The following is a 24,272-nucleotide window of genomic DNA, read 5'->3' on the forward strand; positions in this document are numbered from 1 at the left end:
GTGTTCAGGTGTTTTGCCTTTCACTCCCTCCATTCCACCCCTTCCCACCCTCCATTCACTAGTTTTATGTTCTGGGTACATAGCTGATGTAGTTATGGCTCCTCTGTTCTTGACCCCAAGTCAACTCACTGAAATGTTATTTAAAAGCAAGCATTAGGTGCTTTGATGTGCAGCCTCTTGTTTCCATAGCAACAATTTTCTCATCATAGAAGCAATCTCAGCTAATGATCAGCTCCATGGTTCATTATTTAGTAAACAATTAATTAACTTCTGTAGTTTTCAAGGCTGTTTTGTCTGGCAGTGGAAACATCTCACATCTTCGCTTCTATAATTTGTTTCTGTCTCCCTCTAACGCCCCTCCCCACTCTATCCTTAAGGGCTTTCATGAGGTATTTCTTTTTAATAATCATCTCAAAACAGAGGATGCTATCCCTGGATTTTTGTTTAACATTCCAAATTGGCTCTCAGCACATTGTCATCTACCAGTCACCATTCCATCTTTATCAAAATTATTTAGCAGTTAAACATCTATCTTCCTGATCAGAAGTTACACAAGAATTTACAGTTCTACATCACCTTTTGTGGCAGCCACAGCTTAATGGTTACCATTGTTACCTCCAAATCTGCTGATTATTTGTTAAGTCTCACCTGACCATAATATTTAGACTGAAATCACTGAAGGAGTACCACATTGCTGGAGGTGGTACCTCTCTGATGTGTTATGAGCAGGAGTTTGACCCAGTGACAGTGAAGGAAATAGTGGTTTTGTTCCAGGTCAGGATGGGTGTGTAGCTTGCGGGTGAGAGTTGAGAGGCTCCGGTTGGTGGGGGATGGAATTTATAGATGGGCAAATGCCTTTGCCCTACTAGATGGGTTTGGAATGTGCTGTCTGAGGAATCCAGGTGCGTTACTCAATGTACTGACTTGGAAATAAAGCGCCATTCCTTCACTGTCACTGGATCCAAATCCTGGGCATGCCCCTCTCTAATGGCATTGTGGGTGTATCTACAACAGAAAGACTACAGCGGTTCAAGAAGGCAGTCACCTTCTCAAGGGCCTTTTGGGACAGAATATAAATGCTTGCTTAGTCAGTAGCATCCATGTCCCATGAGTGAACAAAAAAAATGCCTTATCAAATTGGCTCCTTTAAAAACATAAATTCATTTGGTTTGGGAGAAAAGGATGCAAAGGATCTTTTATAAAGTAATCTTGTCACAACCAAAGAGAGAGCCTAAATAAAGAAGGGGAGTAAGTTCATTCCGCATCAGCCAGAAATTTGACAATTTGGGTTATCCCATATAGAGTTGTAATGAACTGAGGAACCTCACTGAGGGCTGGTGCACTAAAGCTGACAATGGAGGGAGTCAACAATAGTAATAGCTATGTTCAGGGGCGATGGTTCGATTCTCCCTTGCTGGAGATGGTCATTGCCTGGTAGTTGAGTTGTGAAAATCTTACTCGTTAATTATCAAGCCAAGACTATGTCTTGCTGTGTCTGAATGCAGGTTGCTTCAGATCTGAGGAGTCACGGATGGTGATGAGCGTTCTTTCAGTCATCAACAAATATTCCTAATTTGGTCCTTATGATGGAGGAAAAGTCATGGATGAAACAGATTCTGTGCCTAGGACACCACCCTGAGGAACTCCTGCAGAGATGTTTGAGATGATTGGCTTCGAGAAATTACTTCAACCTTCCTTTGTGCTAAATATGACTCCAATCAGCAAAATATTTTCTCCTGATTCATCTTGACTTCAATCTTGCTAGGAGACCCTGATGCTGCACTCAGTCAAATGCCGCCTTGATGTCAAGGGTGGTTGCTCTCACCTCACATCTGGAATCCAGCTGTTTTGTTCACATTTGAACCAAGTCTTTACTGAAGTTGTGGGCCTAATTGAGACCTAAGCTACTGTTGTGTAATGGTCAATGATGGCACCAGTATCAACCTCTTCCATCACTTGGATAATCATCATAAGGAAACTGATATTTTCTTTCTATAGTACATGTCTTAATGATAGTCAGCATTGCTGAGTAGATGCTAGCACTGTAGCGGTAATGGAAACGCCTGACCTTGGGTATGGTTAGCACGTGAGCATGAGCCTTCGGTGCGACTGCCAGGAGATTTCAAAGCCTTTACAGTGCCGAGAGCCTTCAGCCCCTTTCTATCCATCATATGGAGTGCATCGAATTGGCTGAAGGCTGGTTTCTGTGATCCCGAGGACCTCAGGCTGAGATTGACAATCCACTCAGCACTTCTGGCTGAAGATCATTGCAATTGCTTCATCCTTGTCTTCAGCTGTAGCAAAAGGAAGACTGGTGCGGAGCAAAAAAAATCAAATAGGATGCTTCCTACTTGTTCACTCGCCACGTGTGCCAGATCCAGTCTGGTAGATGTGTCCTTCAGCACCTGACCAGCTCAGTAAGTGACTGTGCATACTGCCCAGGGTATATGTTGTGCCCTTGTACATCCTCCAAGTGGTGTTCCAAAATGGGGGAGCTCCAAATCATCAGCTGAGGAGTGTGAGTGGTACCAATTAGTTAGAGATTCATGTGTTAGCTAGGATAACATGAGACTTCATAGGGATCAGGTCTCTCCTAAAGAAAGTCTAGTGCATCATCACTTCTGCTGCTGATTGGCAGGACAGACCTAGTGATGGTGATTGTGGTGGACCTTGTCAGTAAGCTATGATAAAAAGTAAAGGTAAAATTGCCTCAGTCCAACTGTCCCATATGAGAGAGAGAGAGAGTGAGAGAGAGACCTCCAGTAGTGAGTTCAATCTGAGAGTCAACATACCTCAAGTGAGGGGTGAGATTGAGCCTTCATGGAATTTAACCTGTACAGTGGGCATGACTCTGCATTGTAAACCAGCCATCTAACTGTCTGAGGAATCAATCCCCAACTAAGACACATTACAATGAAAATGACTATTACTTGATTGCTCTGTGGCTCAGTTCTCCCAATTTCAGCACAGGATGTTAGTAAGGAAAGCTTTGTACCGTTGAATGGCTGGGTTGGCCATTTTCATTCTAGTGCCTAAGTCAATGCTGAGGTAGAGTCAAATTGGACTTGAAACATTAACTCTGTTTCTCTTCACAGATGCCGCCAGACCTGCTGAGTTTCTCCAACACCTCCCATTTTTATATGAAATGATTTGCCTGGTTTCATTCCTTTTTGATTTTCCTGCAGTAGCTTGGTACAACTGAATGATTTGGTAAGTCACTTCAGAAGGTAGTTTAGAGTCTGGAGTCACACGTGGGCATGATCAAGTCAGACATCATGAACCTTTGTAAGGACTGTCTCTTTTTACTTTCAGTACTTTTTTTTTTGGTCATGGACTGACATGGGAAAAGGACCGATTTTAAAGCCAAGGAATGGAGAAGAAATTTCTGCACTTGTGAAAATAGGTTACTTGAGCTCATTGTGAGTTATGTTTACACTGTTATTTTGAAAGCAGTGGGTGAAGTGACATTAGGTGGCATGACACCAGGGTTTGTGAATAAAGTGAGATGGAGTCAGTAACAGGGAGTTGATTGGTTTGTGCAATTGTGACCACTTGCAGATGCCAAAGTTCATCAGCCTGATAACATCTTTCTGATTGGACCCTGGGCAGAAAAACACCTTTGGAGAGCAGTAGATTTTGTGTTTTATCTCTCTGTAGGAAAAGAACTTAAAGTTTGAATGAACCTATTCACTTTTTTTGTCCTCTAGTTGCAATAAGCCATTGCTATTAAACAGTAACAAAAAGACTTTGTAATTACTGTTTCAAACACCCCGTGCCTCCTATGAATGATAGAACTGGAGAAAGGAGAGTGAAGAATAGGAAATCTAATAAACCAAAAAAAAACACCATATCAAAGCCACTAGATTTGTGCTATTAAACAGTGTTTCTCAGTCTTTTCCTCCACTCATAATACCAATGTTTCTTTATTTGCCTATGTTTAAATTTGTGTGTAGGGCATTTAAAGGGGGTTAATGTTTCAACAAATAGAGTTACAAATATATGAACAAGAAACAAACAAAGCCCTTTGAGCCTTCTCCTTTAACCTCAACTTGACATTCCTACATATTCCCAATAATATTTCATCCCCTTGGTCATCAAGAATCTACCTAGCTCTGCCTTAGACATACTTAAAGATTGTTCATTCACTGCCTTTTAAGAGAATCCCAAAGACTTAAAACCTTCTGAGAAAAAGTTTCCTCATTTCCATCTTCGGCATGGTTACTCAATGGCTAGCACTGCTTGCCTCACAGTGCCAGGGACTCCCATTCGATTCCAGCCTTGGGCAACTGTTTGTGTGGAGTTTGCACATTCACCCTGTGTCTGCGTGTCTTTCCTCTGGATGCTCCGGTTTCCTCCCACAATGCAAAGATGTGCAGGTTAGGTGAACTGGCCATGCTAAATTGGCCATTGTGTTCAGGAATGTGTAGGTTAGGTGCATTATTCAGGGGTAAATGTAGAGTAATCGGCGTAGGAGAATGGATCTGGGTGGGGTTCTCTGCAGAGGATCGGTGTGGACTTGTTAGACCCAATCACCTGTTTCCACACCGAAGAGATACTAATTCTAAATGGACAACCCCTAACGTTTTAAACAGTGACCCCATAACTATGACTCTATCACAAGAATTACATGTTGATCGTTCTTTAGTTTGTTTACCTATGGATCAAACTTATTCAGTGGTAACAAGCAGACTTGTTAAGTATAGAAACCTTGTCAATGTTTCCTATTAACCAAAGTTCTGCAGACAGGTAGAGTTGGGACTCTGTGTACTTTGATTCAATTACCAAACCAGGTGGCTTTTTAAAAAAATTAATGATATTTGTCATGGTCACTATTACTGAAACGAGCTTTCAATTCCAAATATTTATTAACTAGTGTTGTGACGGTTTTATCACTTTAAAAAGTTATTTTGTTCTGTTTGTTTTTTAAAGGGAGGTTGTAAAGGCAGATGCGCTGAGCTCTCTACCAGAAACACTAGAGTAAACAACTGTAAGGTCTTTCAGTTTTTTTAAAATGTTGGAACAATGGAAACAGTCTGAATGAGTGTGGCCAGCCCTCACAGACTAGGCTTTCTATTTAGTTTAGCTTTAACATCAGAATCTGTTTGGGGTCGCGGAAGATTTGGGAGCTTCAGCGAATGATTCTTAGCAGCTACTTTCTCTGAAATCTCTCGATGTTGTTTCCTCCTGGAGTGGAGAACTGCATGTAAATATCGTTGTTTGAATTTGCCTTTCTTGTCAAGGGGTATGTTTATGGGATGTTACTATATTGGAGTAGTTAATTAGTAATACATACAGTATGTATTGTTAGGTTAAGTTGTCCTATAATTAAGTTATACTGAATTCCTCTTTCTTCGGTTTGAATTTTAACTGCAGTGTTTAAATAAATTGCATTTTGCTTAACATTAAGTAATTTGACCTATCACACTGCAACTGAAAAATCACCTCTAACTTTAAAACAAGAAAACGTTAAGGTCTAGGCTACCTTAAAATATTCTGAGGGGGTCTGGTCTGCTCTGATCGATAACTCAGTTAAGTTTGAACAATTAGCATGATAGCATTTGAACCTGTGTCCCCAGAGTATTAGCCTGAGCCTGAATTACTGGGCCAATGACGTTCCCATTTATATCTTTCCTCGCTACCTAACCCCCTCCTTGTGTACATCAGGTGGCATGGTGGCTCAGTGGTTAGCACTGCTGCCTCACACAGCCAGGGAGCCTCCGGCGACTGTCTGGTGTTTTCACATTCTCCCCGTGTCTGCATGGATTTCCTCCGGGTACTCCGGTTTCCTCCCACGTTCCAAAGACGTGCAGGTTATGTGAATTGGCCATGATAAACTCCCCATAGGGTTCAGGGATGTGTAAGTTAGGTGCACTGGTCAGGGGTAAATGTAGTCTAATAAAGTCTAATGGGTTGCTCTTCTGAGGGTCGGTGTGGACTTGTTGGGCCTAAAGGCTTGTTTCCACATTATAAGGATTACGAGATCTATGAAGTGCAAGAGAATCAATGATGCCTCAGTGCTGGACAGGTAGGCTTGGGTGAGGAACCTGCTTTCGGATAAGTTTTCTTGCTGCTGGGTTTGGAGGATCTTGCGATCGCAGAACTGACGTTACTTTTCCAGTGCTTAAAGCCAATATTAGAACTGGTTAAATGTTATCTCTCTCTCCATTTTCCTTTCCACACAAGCCAATGCAATTGGGTTTGGATGGTCGTGAAACAGAAAAAAGAGAAAATCAAAAGGCTAAGATGCTCAAGCTGAGGAGGTAGGTTTATGGCAATGGGTTGAAAGAAGGATGAAAGGTGAACTACAATCAAAATAAAAGAGGAAATGTGCAGTCAGAGTCCTTCAACAATGAGTTTAAATGCAGACTAAACACATTCTTGCAGGGAGAAAAGGAAGGAAATTTGAAAGTAGAGCTCCCGAGGTGATGAAATATGCAGCAGAAAACAGAAAGAAAGAGGTTTCTGGTACATCCGAATTCAATAGCAAATCAAGGGGCGGCATAGTGGCACAGTGGTTAGCACTGCTGCATTACAGCACCAGGGATCTGGGATGGTTCCACCCTCAGGCAACTGTCTGTATGGAATTTGCTCATTCCCCCCATGTCTGCATGGGTTTCCTCCCACAGTCCAATGATGTGCAGGTTAGATAGATTGGCCATGCTTAATTGCCCATAATGTCCAGGGATGTGCAGGCTGGGAAGATTAGCCATGGGAAGAGCAGGGCTAGGGTAGGAAATCTAGAGATGGGGGTATGCCCTTAGAAGGTTCAGTGTGGACCCAATGAGCAGAATGGCCTACTTCCACTCTGTAGGCATTCAAACTGATGTAAAAAGTACCTAGAAAGATAGAAGGAAAACAAAAGGGAGAAATAAGTGGAACCAAAGCTCCTCTACAAACACAAATATTGCATGAGTGTTCAGAGGAGAGGTGGGGCTGGTTAGAAAATCTTCTGGAGGTCAAGGCTTCTGTCTTAGCTGAAGAAAAGAATGCAACTAATATCTCAATGAAGGAACTGGTACGAGACAGGATTGGAAAGGGTTTTAACACAAAAAGGATAAAGAGGTGGCCCCAAAGAAAGGTTGAGATGTGCATGAGGTTGCTCAGTGCAGTGAAAGTAGAAGTGGAAATTGCCAAAGCTTTGGCCACAATTGTGCAATTCTGCTTTGATATGTGAAATATGCCAAGGAACTGGAGGACTGGAAATTCTACATCCATTGTTCAGCAACTGCAGCATGGCCAGCAAAGGTGAGGAGGGGTTTAGAGGCAATAACCTGTAGTGTGATAGGGACAAGTTAAGTAAGTGGGCAAATACATGTCAGATGCTTTATCTGTGACTTTATCAATTTTGGTAGCAAAAACAGGGAGACAGATTATTATGTGAATGGTGATGAATTGAGAAAGGGGAATGTATAATGAGACTTGGCTGTCCTTGTATACAAGGTACTGAAAGTAAGCATGACGTGCAGCAGACGAATGAGTGCTGGCCTTTATAGCGAGAGAATGTAAGTACAGGAACAGGGATGTTTTAATCATTTTTCAATGTGGGCATTGCTGGCTGGGTCAGCATTTTTTGCCCATCCCTAATTGCCCTTGAGAAGATGGCGGCGAGTTGCCATCTTGAATGCCTTGCTGCATCTGTGCAGAGTATTTGCTGAGGCCACACTTGGACTACTGCCTGCAGTTTTGGTTTCCTTATCTGAGGAAGGATATTCTGGCTAATGAGGGCATGCAGCAAAGGTTTACCAGGCTGATTCCTGGGATAGGCAGAACTGACATATGGAAAGACACTGGATGATAGGACTAAATTCACCAGAGTTTAAAAGCATGAGGGGGGATTTCATAGAAATCCAAAAAATTCTACCATTCAAAGGAATGCATGATGAACAGAAAGACTCAGGGAAGTACAGAGGATGAGAGGGATCTTGTCGTGTATATCAGTCCATTAAGCTTTCAGGACAGGTGAATAAAGTGGTTGAAAGGCATACAGTACACTTACCTTTATTCGCTAAGGCATGTGGTTTAAGGGCAGAGAGGAAATGCTGAAACTGTATTGAATTGAATTGAATTAAATTTATTGTCACATGTACCAAGGCACAGTGAAAAGCTTTGTCTTGCGAGCAATACAGGCAGATCACAGAGTTAAGTAGCCTAAATAAGTAAATAATAGGTAAGAAGCAGCAAAAACAAAAACACAGGTGCAGATGAATGTTAAGAGTTTGTGAGTCCATTCAGTATTCTAACAACAGTCGGGTAGAAACTATTTCAAAATTGGCTGGTGTGTGTTCAGGCGTCTTTATCTTCCCCCCAATGGTAGAGTTTGTAGAAAAACATTGCCAGGGTGGGATGGATCTTTGAGAATGCTGGCAGCCTTTCCTTGACAGCGGGCCTGGTAGATGGATTCTATAGATGGGAGGATGGCCTTTATGATTGTCCGGCTGAGTTGACCACTCTCTGTAACCGTCTCCGAACTTGAATGATACAGTTGCCATTCCAGATGGTGATACATCCAGTCAGAATGCTCTTGATGGTGCATCTATAAAGGTTGGCAAGGGTATTCACCGTCATGCCAAATTTCCTCAGCTGTCTGAGGAAAAAGAGACCTTGTTGGGCCTTTGTAACCAGTGCATCCACATGGAGAGTCCAAGAAAGCTTGTTGTGGCTGACCACTCCCAGGAGCTTGACACTCTCCACTCGTTCCACCTCTGTGCTGTTACTGTGTAGGGGGCATGAGTAACATCCCGCTGAAAGTCAATAATGAGTTTCTTGGTTTTGCCAGCATTGAAAGCTAGGTTGTTCTCAGTGCGCTATTTTTCAAGATCTTCCACCTCCCACCTGTAGTCTGTTTCGCGATATCTGAAATTTGACCGACTATGGTGTTGTCATCAGCGAACTTGTAAATGGCATTAGTCTGGTATTTGGCGACGCAGTCATGGGTATAGTGAGTACAGCAGGGGGCTCAGTATGCATCCCTCGAGGCTCCAGTGTTGAGTGTTAGTGAGGATGAAATATTGTCCCCAATCTTCACTGACTGTAGCCTGTGGGTCAGGAAACTAAGGAAACAGTTGCAGAGAGTGGGGCTTAGTCTGTGATTACTAAGTTTAGTAATCAGTCTCAATGGGATAATAGTGTTGAAGGCTGAACTGTAGTCAATGAGTAGGATCCTTACGTAGCTTTCTTGGTGTCAAGGATGTTCTAAGGAGGAGTTAAGGGCAAGTGATATGGCATCTAACGTGGATCTGTTGGTCCAATAGGCAAATAAAACTTTGGTTAGGTCACAGCTAGAGTATTGTGTGCAGTTCTGGAATCCACATGATGAGAGAGAATGTGACAGCACTGCAGAGGTGCTGAGGAGATTTACCAGGATGTTGCCTGGGCTGGAGCTGTTCAGTTATGAAGAGAGGTTGGACAGCCTGGGGTTGCTTTCCTTAGAGCAGAGGAGATTGACAAGGAACATAATTGAGATGTATAATATTACAAAGGGCATAGATAGGAAGAAATATTTCCTCTTGATGGAGGACCAGAGTATAGGTTTAAGGGAAGAGGCAGAAGGTTTAGAGAAGAGGAAAAGCTTTCTGCAGATGGTGGTGGGAAGCTGGAGCTCACTGTCTGTAAGGGCGGTAGAGGCAATAGCCCTTATGACATTGAGGAAGTATTTGGATGTATACTTGCAATAACAAGGTGTACAAGGCTGTGAGCCAAGTACTGGAAAATGGGATTAGAGTAGTTAGGTGGTTATCTTTAATCAGCGTGGCTACGATAGGCTATATGGTTGTTTTCTGTGCTGTAGACCTCTGTGATTCTATAACTCTGAGGATGGGACAGGGTCGTTACAGGAAGGATGTTCCCAATAACCAGGGGATCCAGAACCAGGGGTCACAGTGTGAGAATACAGAGTAGGCCATTCAGGATTGAGGTGAGGACGAATTTCTTCACCTAGAGCACGGCGAGGCTGTGGAATTTTCTGCAACAGGAAACTGTTGAATCCTTCAAGAAGGCATTGGATATAGTTCTTTGCACTGAAGAGATCAAAGGATAAGAAGAGAAGGTGGGAACAGGGTACTGAGTTGGATGATCAGGCACAATTAGACTGAATGGTGGTGCAGGCTCGAAGGGATGAATGGTCTCCTCCTGCTCCTATATTCCATGTTTCTATGAGCCAAAATTAATTGCCATTTGGAAAAATATAGATTAACAAATGCAAGTCACCAGATTATAAAATATTTGAGGGAATCGAAGAGGAAAACATGGAGAAGTGCTGCAGGTCTGATTGTGACAGTAGGTGCAAAAGTCACAGAATAAAATGGGTGAAGGAAAATTAAACATTTAAGTTGGTTTGTTTTCATCAAGGCATTAACAAATAGAATGGACCTCCAGGTAGAACATCTGAGGGGTGAATACTGAACAGGTGGTTTCCTATTTCAGTGGGCTACTGCCTAAACCAAAACAATAGGCAAAAGGAAACCAAACAAATATGTGAAACATTTATCCATTGATACTGCCAACAGTAATTGGGACCCTCTTAATGTACTTGCAACTTGTGTCATGTTGAGGAAGCAGGAAGGCTGCAGAAAGACTTGGACGGGCTAAGAGAGTGGACAAAGAAGTGGCAGGTAGAATACAATGTGGGAAAGTGTGAGGATACACACTTTAGCAGGAAGAATAGAGGTGTAGAATATTTTGAAAATGGGGAAAGGCTGCGGAAGTACAGATAACTTAGGTGTCCTAGTTCGGGATTCTCTTAAGGTTAACATGCAAGTTCAGTCGGCGGTTAGGGTGAGAAATGCATTTCATTTGAAGAGGGTGAGAATACAAGAGTAGGGATGTACTGCTGTGTAAGGTTCTGGTCAGATCGTGTTTGGAATATTGTGAGCAGTTTTGCATCCCATATCTAAGGAAGGCTATGGTGATGCTGGAGGGGGTCCAGGGAGGTTTACCAGAATGATTCTGGGGATGAGGGGCTTTTTATATGAGGAGTGGTTGAGGTCTTGTGGTCTGTACTTAATGGAGTTTAGAAGGATTCATCGAGATTCATCAAAACTTACAGAATACTGAGAGAGCTTGGATAGAGTGGGCGTGGAGAAGGCGTTTCCATTAGTAGGATTGAACTAGAAACTGACATTGCGGCCTCAGAGTGAAGGAACACCATTTAGAATTGAGATGAGGAGGAATTTCTTCAGCCAGAGGGCGGTGACTATGTGGAACTCATTGCCACAGAAGGCTATGGAGGCCAAGTCAGTAAGTGTACTTAAAACAGAAATAGATGGGTTCTTGATTAGTAAGGGAATCAAAGAGGTACCTGATTTTGAAAAATCGAGGCACCTCCAAAACTTTTGTCCAAATTGAGCTCTGAGCAGAATAAACCATAACCCCCATCCAAATTTCAGCCCTCCCCCTCGCCTCCAAATTCCAGCCTGAGGTGGGGAAGGAGGATTCTAAATTTCCTAATGGTTCATTGCCATGTAAAACAGCACCTCCTCCACAATAACACTCAACACTGTTGCCCTACAAGGATGCATTCTTAGCCCCCTACTGTACTCCCTGTACACTCGTGACTGTGTAGCCAAAATCCAAATGAACACCATCTACAGGTTTGCTGACTACACCACCATGGTAGGACAGATATCAAACAACGAGGAGTCAGAATACAGGAAGGAGATAGAAGGCTTGGTGTTGTCGTGCAATGATAACAATCTTTCTCTCAATGTCAGCAAAACAAAACAACTGATCATTGACTTCACGAAGAAATGAGGAGGACACTTCCCTGTCTACATCAATGGAGCTTAGGTGGACAGGGTCGAGAACATTAAGTTCCTTGGAGTGATGACAGCTGACAACCTGTGCTGGACTTCCCACACAGACGCGACGGTCAAGAATGGACAAAGTCTCTTCTTCCTCAGGAACTAAGGAAATTCTGTATGCCCATAAGGACCTTTATAAACTTCTACAGACACATAACAGAAAGTATTCTATTTGGGTGCAGAATGGCCTGGTATACCAACGGCTCTGCCCAGGACCGTAAGAAACTACAGAAGGTGATGTGCACAGTCCAGACTATCACAGAAGCCAACCTTTCATCAATGGGCTCCATTTACATTTTTTGTTGTGGTGGAAAGGCTTCCAATGTATCAAAGACCTGTCCCGCCTCAGTAATGCTCTCCTACAACCTTTTTCATCAGGTAGAAGATACAGAAGCTTTAACACATGCACTAATAGGTTCACAAATAGATTCTTCCCAGCCATTATTAGACTGATGAATCAACTCTCTAACTTCAAACAATGTTGACCTTGCTAATGTTGATCTTGCTTTGAGCACCTCCTGTGCAGCCATAACCTTGTATCCCTCGCTCTAAGCAACCTGCGATCTGATTAGATTAGATTTTTTAGATTAGATTAGATTACTTACAGTGTGGAAACAGGCCCTTCCGCCCAACAAGTCCACACCGACCCGGCGAAGCGCAACCCACCCATACCCCTACATTTACCCATTACCTAACACTACGGGCAATTTAGCATGGCCAATTCACCTGACTTGCACATCTTTGGACTGTGGGAGGAAACCCGGAGCACCCGGAGGAAACCCACGCAGACACGGGGAGAATGTGCAAACTCCACACAGTCAGTCGCCTGAGGCGGGAATTGAACCCTGGTCTCTGGCGCTGTGAGGCAGCAGTATGTCCTTGTTTGCTATGAGCTGCCTGTACTGCCTGCAAACAAAGCTTTTTACTGTACTTAGGTATATGTGACTGCAATAAATCAAATCAAGTTGTGAGCAGGTTGTAGGCTGCAGGCAGCAGGATAGCCACTCGGCGAATTTTACGGTCAACCCCACTCTCTGCAAAACCATGGGTGGGTCCTTTAAAAGTCTGCCTCTAGAAACAGTGGGGGTGAAATAAATGTTGTGCCCAAGGTAGTGAGGGATGTGGGTCAAAGGCATATGGGTTATGCCACAGGTCAACCATTATCTCATTAAATGGTTGAACAGGCTTGATGGGCTGAATGGTCTTCTCTTGTTCCCATGTTCCTCGATATAGACAATTAAAGTTTTATCAATGTGTACAAGACTTTGGTCTGTCTTTGTCTAGAACTCTTTTGTTCCCATTCTAGATGTGCCACAAGATGTTGCCTGGTGACCTGCTGCTGTTGATGCTTGGCAAGTTCTCACTCAACATTGAACCTTACACCTTATATGAATCTCACACGTTTATGGAGCACACCCTTAAATTCCTATTTACACCTCAAAACAAGAAGGGTTGATAAACAAGAAAAGCACTTTGGGCCGATCATTCAGTCCAAGGCCGTGCCCCTGATCTCCATGGAGGGCTGAATGGCCTGCTTTTGCTTGTAAGCCTTAAGTCCCCTTCTGTGCTTGGCTGGTATTGTGCTTTGCTATGTAAGGGGCAGGCAAGCACCATCATCGTCATCTCTCTTGAAGTTACAGCTCAGATTATTGATCGCTGCATTACCTCAACACTCAATGCAAGGTGACAGACAGGAGGCAATGCCCGAGTGGTATTATCGCTGCACTGTTAATCCAGTGACTCATTTAATGTTTTGGGGACCAATGTTCACATCCCACCAGCTGGAATTTGAATTCAATAAAAAAAATCCGGAATTTAGAGTCTAACGATGACCGTGAATCCATTGTCACTTGTTGGAAATCCCACCTGGTTCACTAATGACTTTTAGGGAAGGAAGCTGTCATCTTTACCTGATTTAGCCTGCATGTGACTCTATAACCATAGCAATGTGGTTGACTCTTAACTGCCCCCAAAATTAGGGATGGGCATTAAATGCTGGCCTAGCCAGTGACGCCCGCATAGAGTCATAGAGTCAGAGATGTACAGCATGGAATTAGACCCTTCGGTCCAACTCGTCCATGCCAACCTAATCTAGTCCCATTTGCCAGTACATGGCCCACATCCCTCTAAACCCTTCCTATTCATATAGCCATCCAGATGCTTGTTAAATGCTGCAATTGTACCAGCCTCCATCGCTTCCTCTGGCAGCTCATTCCATACACGCACTACCCTCTGTGTGAAGAAGTTGCCCCTTACGTCCCTTTTATATCTTTCCCCTCTCATCCTTAACCTATGGCCTCTTTACCCTATCCATGCCCCTCATGATTTTATAAATCTCTATAAGGTCACCCCTCAGCCTCTGACACTCCAGGAAAAACAGCCCCAGCCTATTCAGGCTGTCCCTATAGCTCAAATCCTCCAACCCTGGCAACATCCTTGTAAATCTTTTCTGAACCCTTTCAAGTTTCATAACATCAGGAGACAAGAATTGCATGCAACATTCCAAAAGTGGCCTAATCCCGTGAACGAATTTAAAAACAGGCTTAACACCGGCTGCAGTAATAAGGGAGCAGTGCACTGGCTGGGATCTTCTTTAGATGAGATGTTGAAATGAAAGCCATTTCTCCTCTTACAAATATGTAAAATATCACACCGCACTGTTCCAAAAAACAGGCAGAGCAGTTTTCCATAGGATCCCGGCCAAAGTTTAGCCTTTAACCAAATTGAGTATCTGGTAAATATTATAAACATCACTGTTGGTGGGAGCTCGCACTGTGTAAATTAGCCACAATACAGCAATGACTTACTTCATTGGCACTAAAGCATGTTTGGAAATCCTGACATCATATGTAAATGTTAATCTTTCCCTCCTTTCCCTCCTTTGACCCACAGTTAAATGCTATGTAATTTGAAGGGAGCAAAGAGAATGGAAAATCAGCTGACCAGAACTTGAACAAAAGGAAAGCAGCTTGGAATTTCCCTTTTAGTTCACTGGCAAATATTTAGCAAAAGCAGAATAAATGACTAAAAATGGATATTTACTCCATTTCTCCAGTGATTTTACAAATCTCCCATTAAGATGATGGAGAGAAAGGACAAAATGATTTGAGACCTCATGTCTGTTTTACATATTAATTCCTGTGGCTAACTTCTCCTCTTCTGTTCCTTTACGTTCAAGCTCTCTGTCAAATATTATTGCATTTGGTCTCTAGTATCAAATATTTAGCTAATTTCTCTCATGCTTGTATTTTATAGTCATGATGTACACAACCAACTGATTGACACTTTATTCAGCACTTTGACCCTACCAATCCTCTCAGCTTATTTATTTTCAAATTCTGCCTTTTTCAATTAAATACATTTGACTTTTGAATGCATTTGTGCAAAGTATAACAGACGACCATTTATTAGGGGCATTAATTACTTAGGTAAAAACAATGACTGCAGATGCTGAAAACCAAATACTGGATTAGTGGTGCTGGAAGAGCACAGCAGTTCAGGTAGCATCCAACGAGCAGCGAAATCGACGTTTCGGGCAAAAGCCCTTCATCAGGAATAACTAAGTGGTTTATCCACCGACATTCGAAGGTACAAACCTCAACACACTCTAATTACTAAACAATCCATAACAATCTTGAACCTAACAGAGTTATGATCACAGTCTGCAAAATGCTTCTCCCAGTTAATCAAATGGGCAAAAGTTGGTAAATGGAGTATAATTTGGGAAAATGTGAAGCAATTTGTTTTGGAAGGGAGAACAAAAGGACAGTATTATTTAAAAGAAGGAAAACTACAGAAAGCTGCAAAGTAATGGGACTTGGTAAGTGAAATTCCAAGCTGTTTAGCCTTTGCTCAGAAGACAATATGTCCATACCGGGGATTATCCTAGTAAACCTTCTCTGAACTGCCTCCAATGAAATGCTATCTTTTCCTAATTAATGGAACCAAACTTGCTCACTGTACTCTAGATGTGGTCTCACCAGCACCTTGAACAGTTGCAGTAAGACTTCCCCACTCTTATACTCCAACCTCCTTGAAATAAGGGCCAACGTTCCATTAGCCTTCCTGATGACCTGTGTGCTAGCTTACGGTGTGACATCCACAAGGACCCCAACTGTGCTTTATTGTTCGTTGATACTCTGACCAAATGTTGGATCTAAGGGTGAAAGTGAGGACTGCAGATGCTGGAGATTAGAGTCGAGAGTGTGGTGCTGGAAAAGCACAGCAGGTCAGGCAGCATCCGAGGAGCAGGAGCATCCATTCCTGATGAAGGGCTTATGTCCGAAACGCCGATTTTCTTTCTCCTTGTATGCTGCCTGACATGCTCTGCTTTTTTAACACCACACTCTCGGCTGTTAGATCTCAGTCTTATAAATATCAATTGAGCCCAGTGTTTGAGGAGTCAGGGTTCAAGGTTTGAACTAGCCTCCGTGTGAGAAAATACTTTCTGATTTTGCTCTTGAATGGCCCAGCTCTAATTTTAAGCTAAAGTTGCCATTGTCCTTCATCTCCCACTAGAGGAAATAACAATTCCCAGAACAGATCAGCTGTCTTCCCAGTAAAACAATCGCTCCTACCATATTCAATTATCCTCTATCATGCTGTAAAATCTCCAGCAATAGTGTGATACAACTCCAAAGCCTCTCCTCTTCCTCGCCTTCTCTTTAACACTCTACTCACTTTTCCCAAAATCCTCTCAAGCCTTCTCTGCCTTCCCTCCATTTCACACCCCTTCATTTACTCCATCCTTCCCCCTCACTCTATCTCTCTTCACCCCTATCATCCCCTCTTCCCTTCCTTCTTCTGCCAAAGCCCCACTCCTCACCCTCCCATGGCTGCTCCCTACCCTGCTCCCAATTCCCATTATCCCATTCCCAAACCAACAATCTCCGCTGCACCCCTTCTTTAATCTCTCCCAGCCAACCCACTGCCTTATTCCCCTTCCACCATCGATTCCCATCCCATCTTCTTTCTCCTGCCAACCCCTCAACTCTGGGCAACTCTCTCCTTGCCCCCTCCTTAACCCTATTCTTCCCTTCCTTAACCTCATGACAACCCCTTGCTGCCTGTGGAACCTTATCCTGGCAATGGGTTCAAATCTCATCATGGCAGCCAGCGAAATTACAACATGAATGAATTAAACAATCTGGAATTTAAAGTTAATTTCAGTCATGGTGGTTATGAAACCATTGTTGATCTTTGTAAAAACCTGAAGGATTAATGCCCTTTAAGGAAGGAAAAATCTGCCGTCCTTTACCCAGCCTGGTCGACATGTGACTCCAGTCCCACAAAAATGTGGTTGGCTCTTGACTCCCCTCTGAAAATACCCCTGTGAGGCCATTCAGTCCAAGGGCAATAAGGGAATGGCAATAAATGTTGGTCTTAACAGTGACAACCCACATGGATGGAAGAAGAAAAAAAACTTTTTTCCAGTAACAAAGATTGCTGGAATCTTAATCAATATCGATCACCATTCCTCCATGCTTTTAGATTCAATCTGGAAACATGGAGAACAGCAGTCATCAGCTGTGTTCTTAAGAATGCGTGTCATTTGCCAGGCTAAGTTTGAGTACACAAAACTGTTTATCACTGATAGTAACAATTTCCTCTCCCAGTGCTGAGCAGGAAACATATGTACTGGATCACTGTCAATCCCTGGCCCCCTTCATCCACCCCCATAGGAAAGATACCTAGTTGGGTCCATAACAAAGCAGAGTGTGTTCTAAATGGTTTCAATATTCAACTTTCTCTGTGCTGTCTGCAGATTGGAAGCCTGAGAGCGTGGAATGGAACAGGAGAGTCTTGAATCGACAGGACGGGACCAGGAATGGGGTGGGTGGGGATTGACACAAGGATGTCAAGGGTGACTTGAGCTTTAAGTTCAACTCCAACCCAATCAGCAAAGCACTCCTCTCCCACCCACTCTGTCATTGCAACAGGAAAATAAAACCTTCTCCATACACTTCTCAGTTCATGCTGCAGTGACAGAATTCAGGATAGTTGTACAGCACAGTCTGAGAGACTAAAAACTGAAGGTGAAGCTGCGAGTCAAGGAAAGGCAAGCGACATTTAGTTAACCATTGCTCCCTGGCAAACAAATACATGTCAGCTCCTCTCCGGAGGGAAGCGATAGCAGTTTCCTCCACACTCCAATGATTCTGGAATAGTATGCCCTTGTGTGTTACCTGTGCGCCTTTCTTTAAGAGAGATTCAGCGAACGCCTTCCCCAGCCCTTGTGACGCTCCCGTTATCAAACCCACACAGTTCTTCAGGATCATCTTACTGGCTGTGCTGTCAGGTTTTCCAGCCGGGAGCTTGTCCTGCTCCTACCTGCTCTCGCACTAACAAGGGACTTCTTGCTGTGAACAACACTGCAGGCTGGCCCCTGGCCAGGAAACGCCTGCAATAGCAACTCTTTCAAAAAGTAGCAGCCAGTTTCTGAACCCTTTTCTGCCGCCTGCTCGTTGTCAGTCAAACTATCCAGGATGTTCCACTCGACAAAAATAAAACAAAAACCCGATTTAATAATCACGATGCACCCTCAACATTCAGTACCTCCACGTGTCCAGTCTTATAATATTTCAAAATGAACTTTATTTATTAAAAAAACTTTGTATTAGATTAGATTCCCTACATTATGGAAACAGGCGATTTGGCTCAACAAGTTCGCACCGACTCTCTGAAGAGTAATCCACGCAGACCCATTCCCCTACCCTATATTTACCCCTGCATCTAACACTATGGGCAATTTAACATGGCCAGTTCACCTGACCTGCTTATCTTTGGACTGTGGGAGGAAACCAGAGCACCCAGAGGAAACCCACACAGACACGGGGAGGATGTGCAAATTCCAAACATATATATGTGCATAACCACAAATGCATTTGCATTCTGTACCGTCAAAGAAACAAAATCATTGGAGTTAAATACTGAATAAAAATGGAAAGAACTACAGATACAGCTGCTGGAAAAGCTCAGCAGGTCTGGCAGCATCTGTGGAGAGAAATCAGAGTTAACGCTCTGGGCCCAGAGACCCTTCCTCAGAACCCACTGTGCCCAGAACATTAACTGTGCTTCCTCTGCACAGATGTTGCCAGACCTACTGAGCTTTTCCAGCAATTTCTGCTGAAACACTGGAGTTTGACTCTATCCAAACAAACCAAAGACATCTCTTACTTGAATCGGACTGCATTTGCATGCATTTGATGCCAGTTTTGTTTTGTTGCTGACAGAGAGCTTTATTTTCTTATTTTCTTATTTCTATCATTCTTTTCAAAATGCAGATGTAAATATGAGTTGTATTTCGCAACTGTTTCACACTCAGAGTCACTACTTGAAGTGACCCTATCCCATTATTTTTAGACGATGAAATGACTCTGCTTTAAAATGGAGGGGGGGGGGGGGGAATGTGTAAGGTGTTTGTTTGCAGTGAGTGAAGCTAATTGATACATCCATAAATTCATCCTTGACCACAATTTTATCTTTGACAATCAGTTCTTCATCTAGCCCCACGGGGACCATATTTACACCCCAATATGCCAACATTTTCATGCATAGGTTCAAACAAGATTTCTTCCCTAGGCAGGACCTCCAACTGGCACTGTACACCAGATATATTGATGACATTTATTCATCTGGACCCATGGTGAGGATTCACTGAAACATCTATATTGTGATATCAACGAGTTTCATCCCACCATCAGACTCACCATGGACTGTCTCATTCTTGGACATGCACATCTCCATCAAGGACAGGCACTCAGTACCTCTCTCTACCACAAACCCACAGATAGTCTCATGATGCTACGCTTCCCTAGCTTCCACCCTGAACATATTAAAATAGCCCTCCCCTACGGACAAGCCCTACACATACACAGGCTCAGTTCAGCTGAGGAGGAACATGACGGACAGCTGAAGGTGATCAAGGATGCTCTCATAAGAACAAGGTGTGATGCTCGATTCATTGATCGCCAGTTCTGATGTGCCACAGCGAGAAACCGTAATGACCTCAGGAGACAGACACGGGATGCAACAGATAGGGTACCCTTCGTCGTTCAGTACTTCCTGGGAGCGGAGAAACTATGCCATATTCTGCGTAGCCTGCAACACATTATTGATGAGGATGGTCACTTCGCCAAGACCTTCCCTACACCTCGACTCTTGCCTTTAAACGATCACCCAACCTTAAACAGACCACTGTTCACAGCAAACTGCCCAGCCTTCAAGGCAACATGGATCACATAAATCTCTCTCCTCTCACCTTAAAAATGTGCCCTCTAGCCATGAAATCGACGATCCTAGGGAAAAGACAACTACCATTAACTTTATCTATATCTCTCATTATTTTATAAACTTCTATCAGGTCGCCTCTCAACCTCTTAAGGTCCAGTGAAAGAAGTCCCAGCCTATCCAGGCTTTCTTCATAACTCATACCTTCCATACATAACAACATTCTTATAAATCTCTTCTGAACCCTCTCCAAATTGATAATATCCTTCCTATAACTGGACAATTTAAAAAAAGGAAGCTGTGTAAGAAAGTGTTTGCAGTTTTTAAAAACAACTTACTGCAAAACATTGTGAATTGAAGATAGAACCGTGCCTTACTGGAGCAGTAAGTGATCATTCCAGACAAATCAGCACCAGCGATAATGGATCAGGAGAGCTCAGCATAGAAATTGGATCGTTCCTGGGAAGGTTAGTACAGCCTTGTGCATGGACTATTTGGCAGAAACTTCCAGCCTGCAAACAGAAAGCATCAGTCTCTCTTTCTTTCCCTTCCCTGTGGGGAGAGCAGATAGCTGTTCTTCCCTCACCTTTCCCCTGTCAGCTGCGCTCTCTGCAAATTCTTTGTTAAGAGGAAAAGCCATCTTCAGAGACATAGAAAAGGCTAATCCTCAACCAGTAAATCCAAGACAGAGAATTGGTGTAGCCATGATCCCATGTCATTGGAAAAGCATCAGAAAAGTGATTGAAAGAAACTGAGAGGAATCAAAAGGAAATAATTTATCAATGCCCATGATCGGGACTGGTGACAGAACTGTGCTATTTTGACTCATCCGTTCTCCCTCACTCATAATATTTGTATGTCTGTTTCTATGGGAATTTTAAAAAGTAGGAGAGTTTAAGTTATAAAGTTATGTTAGCAAGTTATAGAGTTATGGATTAAAGATAATTTATTCACAATAGATAGCTGTTTCCTTGTTAATGGAATACATGAGGTGAGCTTATACTTTTAACTTGAATTAGACAGTCAAATGGAAATGGGCAATTCGGAGGTTTAATCACATTTTCACTTCTGTGACAACTTGGAAAACAATGGGCCTTGACTTATAGCCCAGTGAGTAATGACAAAGTTTTGGAGCTCTTGGCTATTTCAAAGACAACATAAGATGGTGTGTGGAGTTAGAGTAAGTGATAAAGAATGAAAGGAAACATGAGGTTTTGTACTGAAGCAAAAATGTCAATAGACAATAGACAATAGGTGCAGAAGTAGGCCATTCTGCCCTTCGAGCCAGCACCACCATTCACTATGATCACGGCTGATCATCCTCAATCAGTATCCTGTTCCTGCCTTATCTCCATAACCCTTGATTCCACAATCCTTAAAAGCTCTATCCAACTCTTTCTTGAAAGTATCCAGAGACTTGGCCTCCACAGCCTTCATTCCATACACCCACCACTCTCTGGGTGAAGAAGTTTCTCCTCAGCTCTGTTCTACTGTGTTCTCTGGTTCGGGACTCATCCATCAGCTTCCTGCCTCCAGAGTGTCCAATCCTTTAATAATCTTATACATCTCAATCAGATCCCCTCTCAGCCTTCTAAACTCAAGCGTATACAAGCCCAGTCGCTCCAATCTTTCAGCGTAAGATAGTCCCGCCATTCTGGGAATTGACCTCGTGAACCTACACTACACTCCCTCAATAGCCAGAATGTCTTTCCTCAAATTTGGAGACCAAAACTGCGCACAATATTCCAGGTGCAGTCTCATCAGGGCTCTGTACAGTTGCAGATGGACCTCTTTGCTTCTATACTCAATTCCTCTTGTTATGAAGGCCAGCATGCTATTAGCTTTCTTCACTGCCTGCTTGCTTTCAATGACTGATGTACAAGAACACCTAGATCTCATTGTACTGCCCCTTTACCCACTTGACTCCATTTAGGTAGTAATCTGTCTTCCTGTTCTTGTCACCAAAGTGGATAACAACACATTTATCCACATTAAACTGCATCTGCCATGCATCTGTCCACTCACCTAACCTGTCCAGGTCACCCTGTATTCTCATAACATCCTCCTCACATTTCACTTTCCACCCAGCTTTGTGTCATCAGCAAATTTGCTAATATTACTATTAATACCTTCATCTATATCATTAATGTACACTGTAAAAAGCTGCGGTCCCTGATCCCTGCGGCACACCCCTGGTCACCATCTGCCATTCCGAAAGGGAGCTGTTTATCACTACTCTTTGTTTCCTGTCAGCCAAACAATTTTCAATCCATGTCAGTATTTTCCCCTAATACCATGTGCCCTAAGTTTGCTCACTAATCTCCTATGTGGGACTTTATCAAAGGCTTTCTGAAAGTCCAGGTATACTACATCCAATGGATCTCCCTTGTCCATCTTCAAAGTTACATCCTCAAAAAATTCCAGAAGTCAAGCATGATTTCCCCTTCATAAATCCATGCTGACTCTGACATATCCTGTTACTGCTCTCCAGAAGTGTTGTAATTTCGTCCTTCATAATTGACTCCAGCATTTTTCCCAACACTGAGGTCAGACTAACTGGTCTATAATTCTCTGTTTTCTCTCTCCCTCCTTTCTTAAAAAGTGGGACAACATTAGCCACCCTCCAATTCACAGGAACTGATCCTGAATCTTTCAAACATTGGAAAATGATCACCAATGCATCCACGATTTCTAGAGCCACCTCCTTCAGTACCCTGGGATGCAGACCATCTGGTCCCGGGGACTTATCAGTCTCTTCAACGCCATTTCCTGCCTAATATAAATTCCCTTCAGTTCAGTTCCTTCAGCCACTATTACATCTGGGAGATTGCTCATGCCTTACCCAGTATGACAGATCTAAAGTACCAATTCAATTCTTCTGCCATTTCTTTGTTCTCCATAATAAATTCACCCGTTTCTGTCTTCAAGGGCCCAATTTTAGTCTTAACCTTTTTTTTTCTTTTCACATACCTAAAAAAGCCTTTACTATCCTCCTTTATATTTTTGGCCAGTTTATCTTTGTACCTTAATTTTTCTTTGTGTATTTCCTTTTCAGTTATCCTCTGTTGTTCTTTAAAAGCTTCCCAGTCCTCCGATTACCCACTCATCTTTGCTATGTTATACCTTTTCCCTTTATATGGTTGAAAATGTGTTGCTGGAAAAGCGCAGCAGGTCAGGCAGCATCCAAGGAACAGGAGAGTCGACGTTTCAGGCATAAGCCCTTCTCCATTCCTCATTCCTGAAGAAGGGCTTATGCCCGAAACGTCGTTTCTCCTGTTCCTTGGATGCTGCCTGACCTGCTGCGCTTTTCCAGCAACACATTTTCAGCTCTGATCTCCAGCATCTGCAGTCCTCACTTTCTCCCCTTTATATGGTCCTTAACTTCCCTTGTCAGCCACGGCCATCCCTGCCTCCCCTTTGGATCTTTCTTCCTTTTTGGAATGAACTGATCCTGCATCTTCTGCATTATACCCAGAAATACCTGGCATTGTTGTTCCACTGCCATCCCTGCTAGGGTATTGCACCATTGAACTTTGGCCAGTTCCTCCCTCATAGCTCCATAGTTCCCCTTACTCAACTGAAATATTGTCACTTCCGATTCTACCCTCTTCCTTTCAAATTGCAGATTAGCACTTATTGTATTGTGGTCACTACCTCCTAATGGCTCCTTCACTTTGAGGTTCCTGATCAAATCCGGTTCGTTGCACAACACCAGATCCAGAATTGCTTTCTCCCCGGTAGGCTCCAGCACAATCTGTTCTAAGAATCCATCTTGGAGGCACTCCACAAACTCCCTTTCTTGGGGTTCAGTACCATCCTGATTCTCCCAGTCTACCTGCATATTGAAATCCCCCATAACAACTGGAGTAATATCCTTGCGACACGCCAATTTCAGATCCTGATTCAACTTACACACTACATCCACACTACATGTCACTAGAAAGTGTTAAAGCAGGTGGGAGACGACTTAAAAGAGATCCCATAGGCCAGGTTGGTTGAATTGGAAAGTAAATTGAAAGTCGAATTGCCTACAAGAGCTAAGAAAACAGAAATAATTAAAGTACTAACACAGCAATTGCATTTGTTTGAAATACAAGACAGACAATGTACTCTGAGTAGTGAGACATTTGAATAAATTCACATTTAGTTGCTGTCAAAGCAGTTTGAACATGAAGAGACAATGAAAAAGTTAGAGAGGGAAGTCAAGGGAAGATAACCATGATTTCTCAAATGTTGCAGTTAAGC

The 24,272-nt window shown here is 43.0% G+C and overlaps 1 protein-coding gene across 1 annotated transcript in view; it reads right to left on the bottom strand.

Annotated features, from left to right (window-relative positions):
- Window positions 1-18,128, bottom strand: part of LOC140492916 (15-hydroxyprostaglandin dehydrogenase [NAD(+)]-like) — an 84,911-nt gene extending 66,783 nt beyond the window's left edge. The window contains exon 1 of the mRNA XM_072591728.1: window positions 17,984-18,128. Coding sequence (XP_072447829.1) covers window positions 17,984-18,076 — 93 coding nt within the window. The 5' untranslated portion in view covers window positions 18,077-18,128. The remainder of the gene's footprint in view (window positions 1-17,983) is intronic.
- Between the last annotated feature and the right edge of the window lie 6,144 nt (window positions 18,129-24,272).

The sequence above is a fragment of the Chiloscyllium punctatum genome, chromosome 2, assembly GCF_047496795.1.
Source record: "Chiloscyllium punctatum isolate Juve2018m chromosome 2, sChiPun1.3, whole genome shotgun sequence".
NCBI classification, from domain to species: Eukaryota; Metazoa; Chordata; class Chondrichthyes; order Orectolobiformes; family Hemiscylliidae; genus Chiloscyllium; species Chiloscyllium punctatum.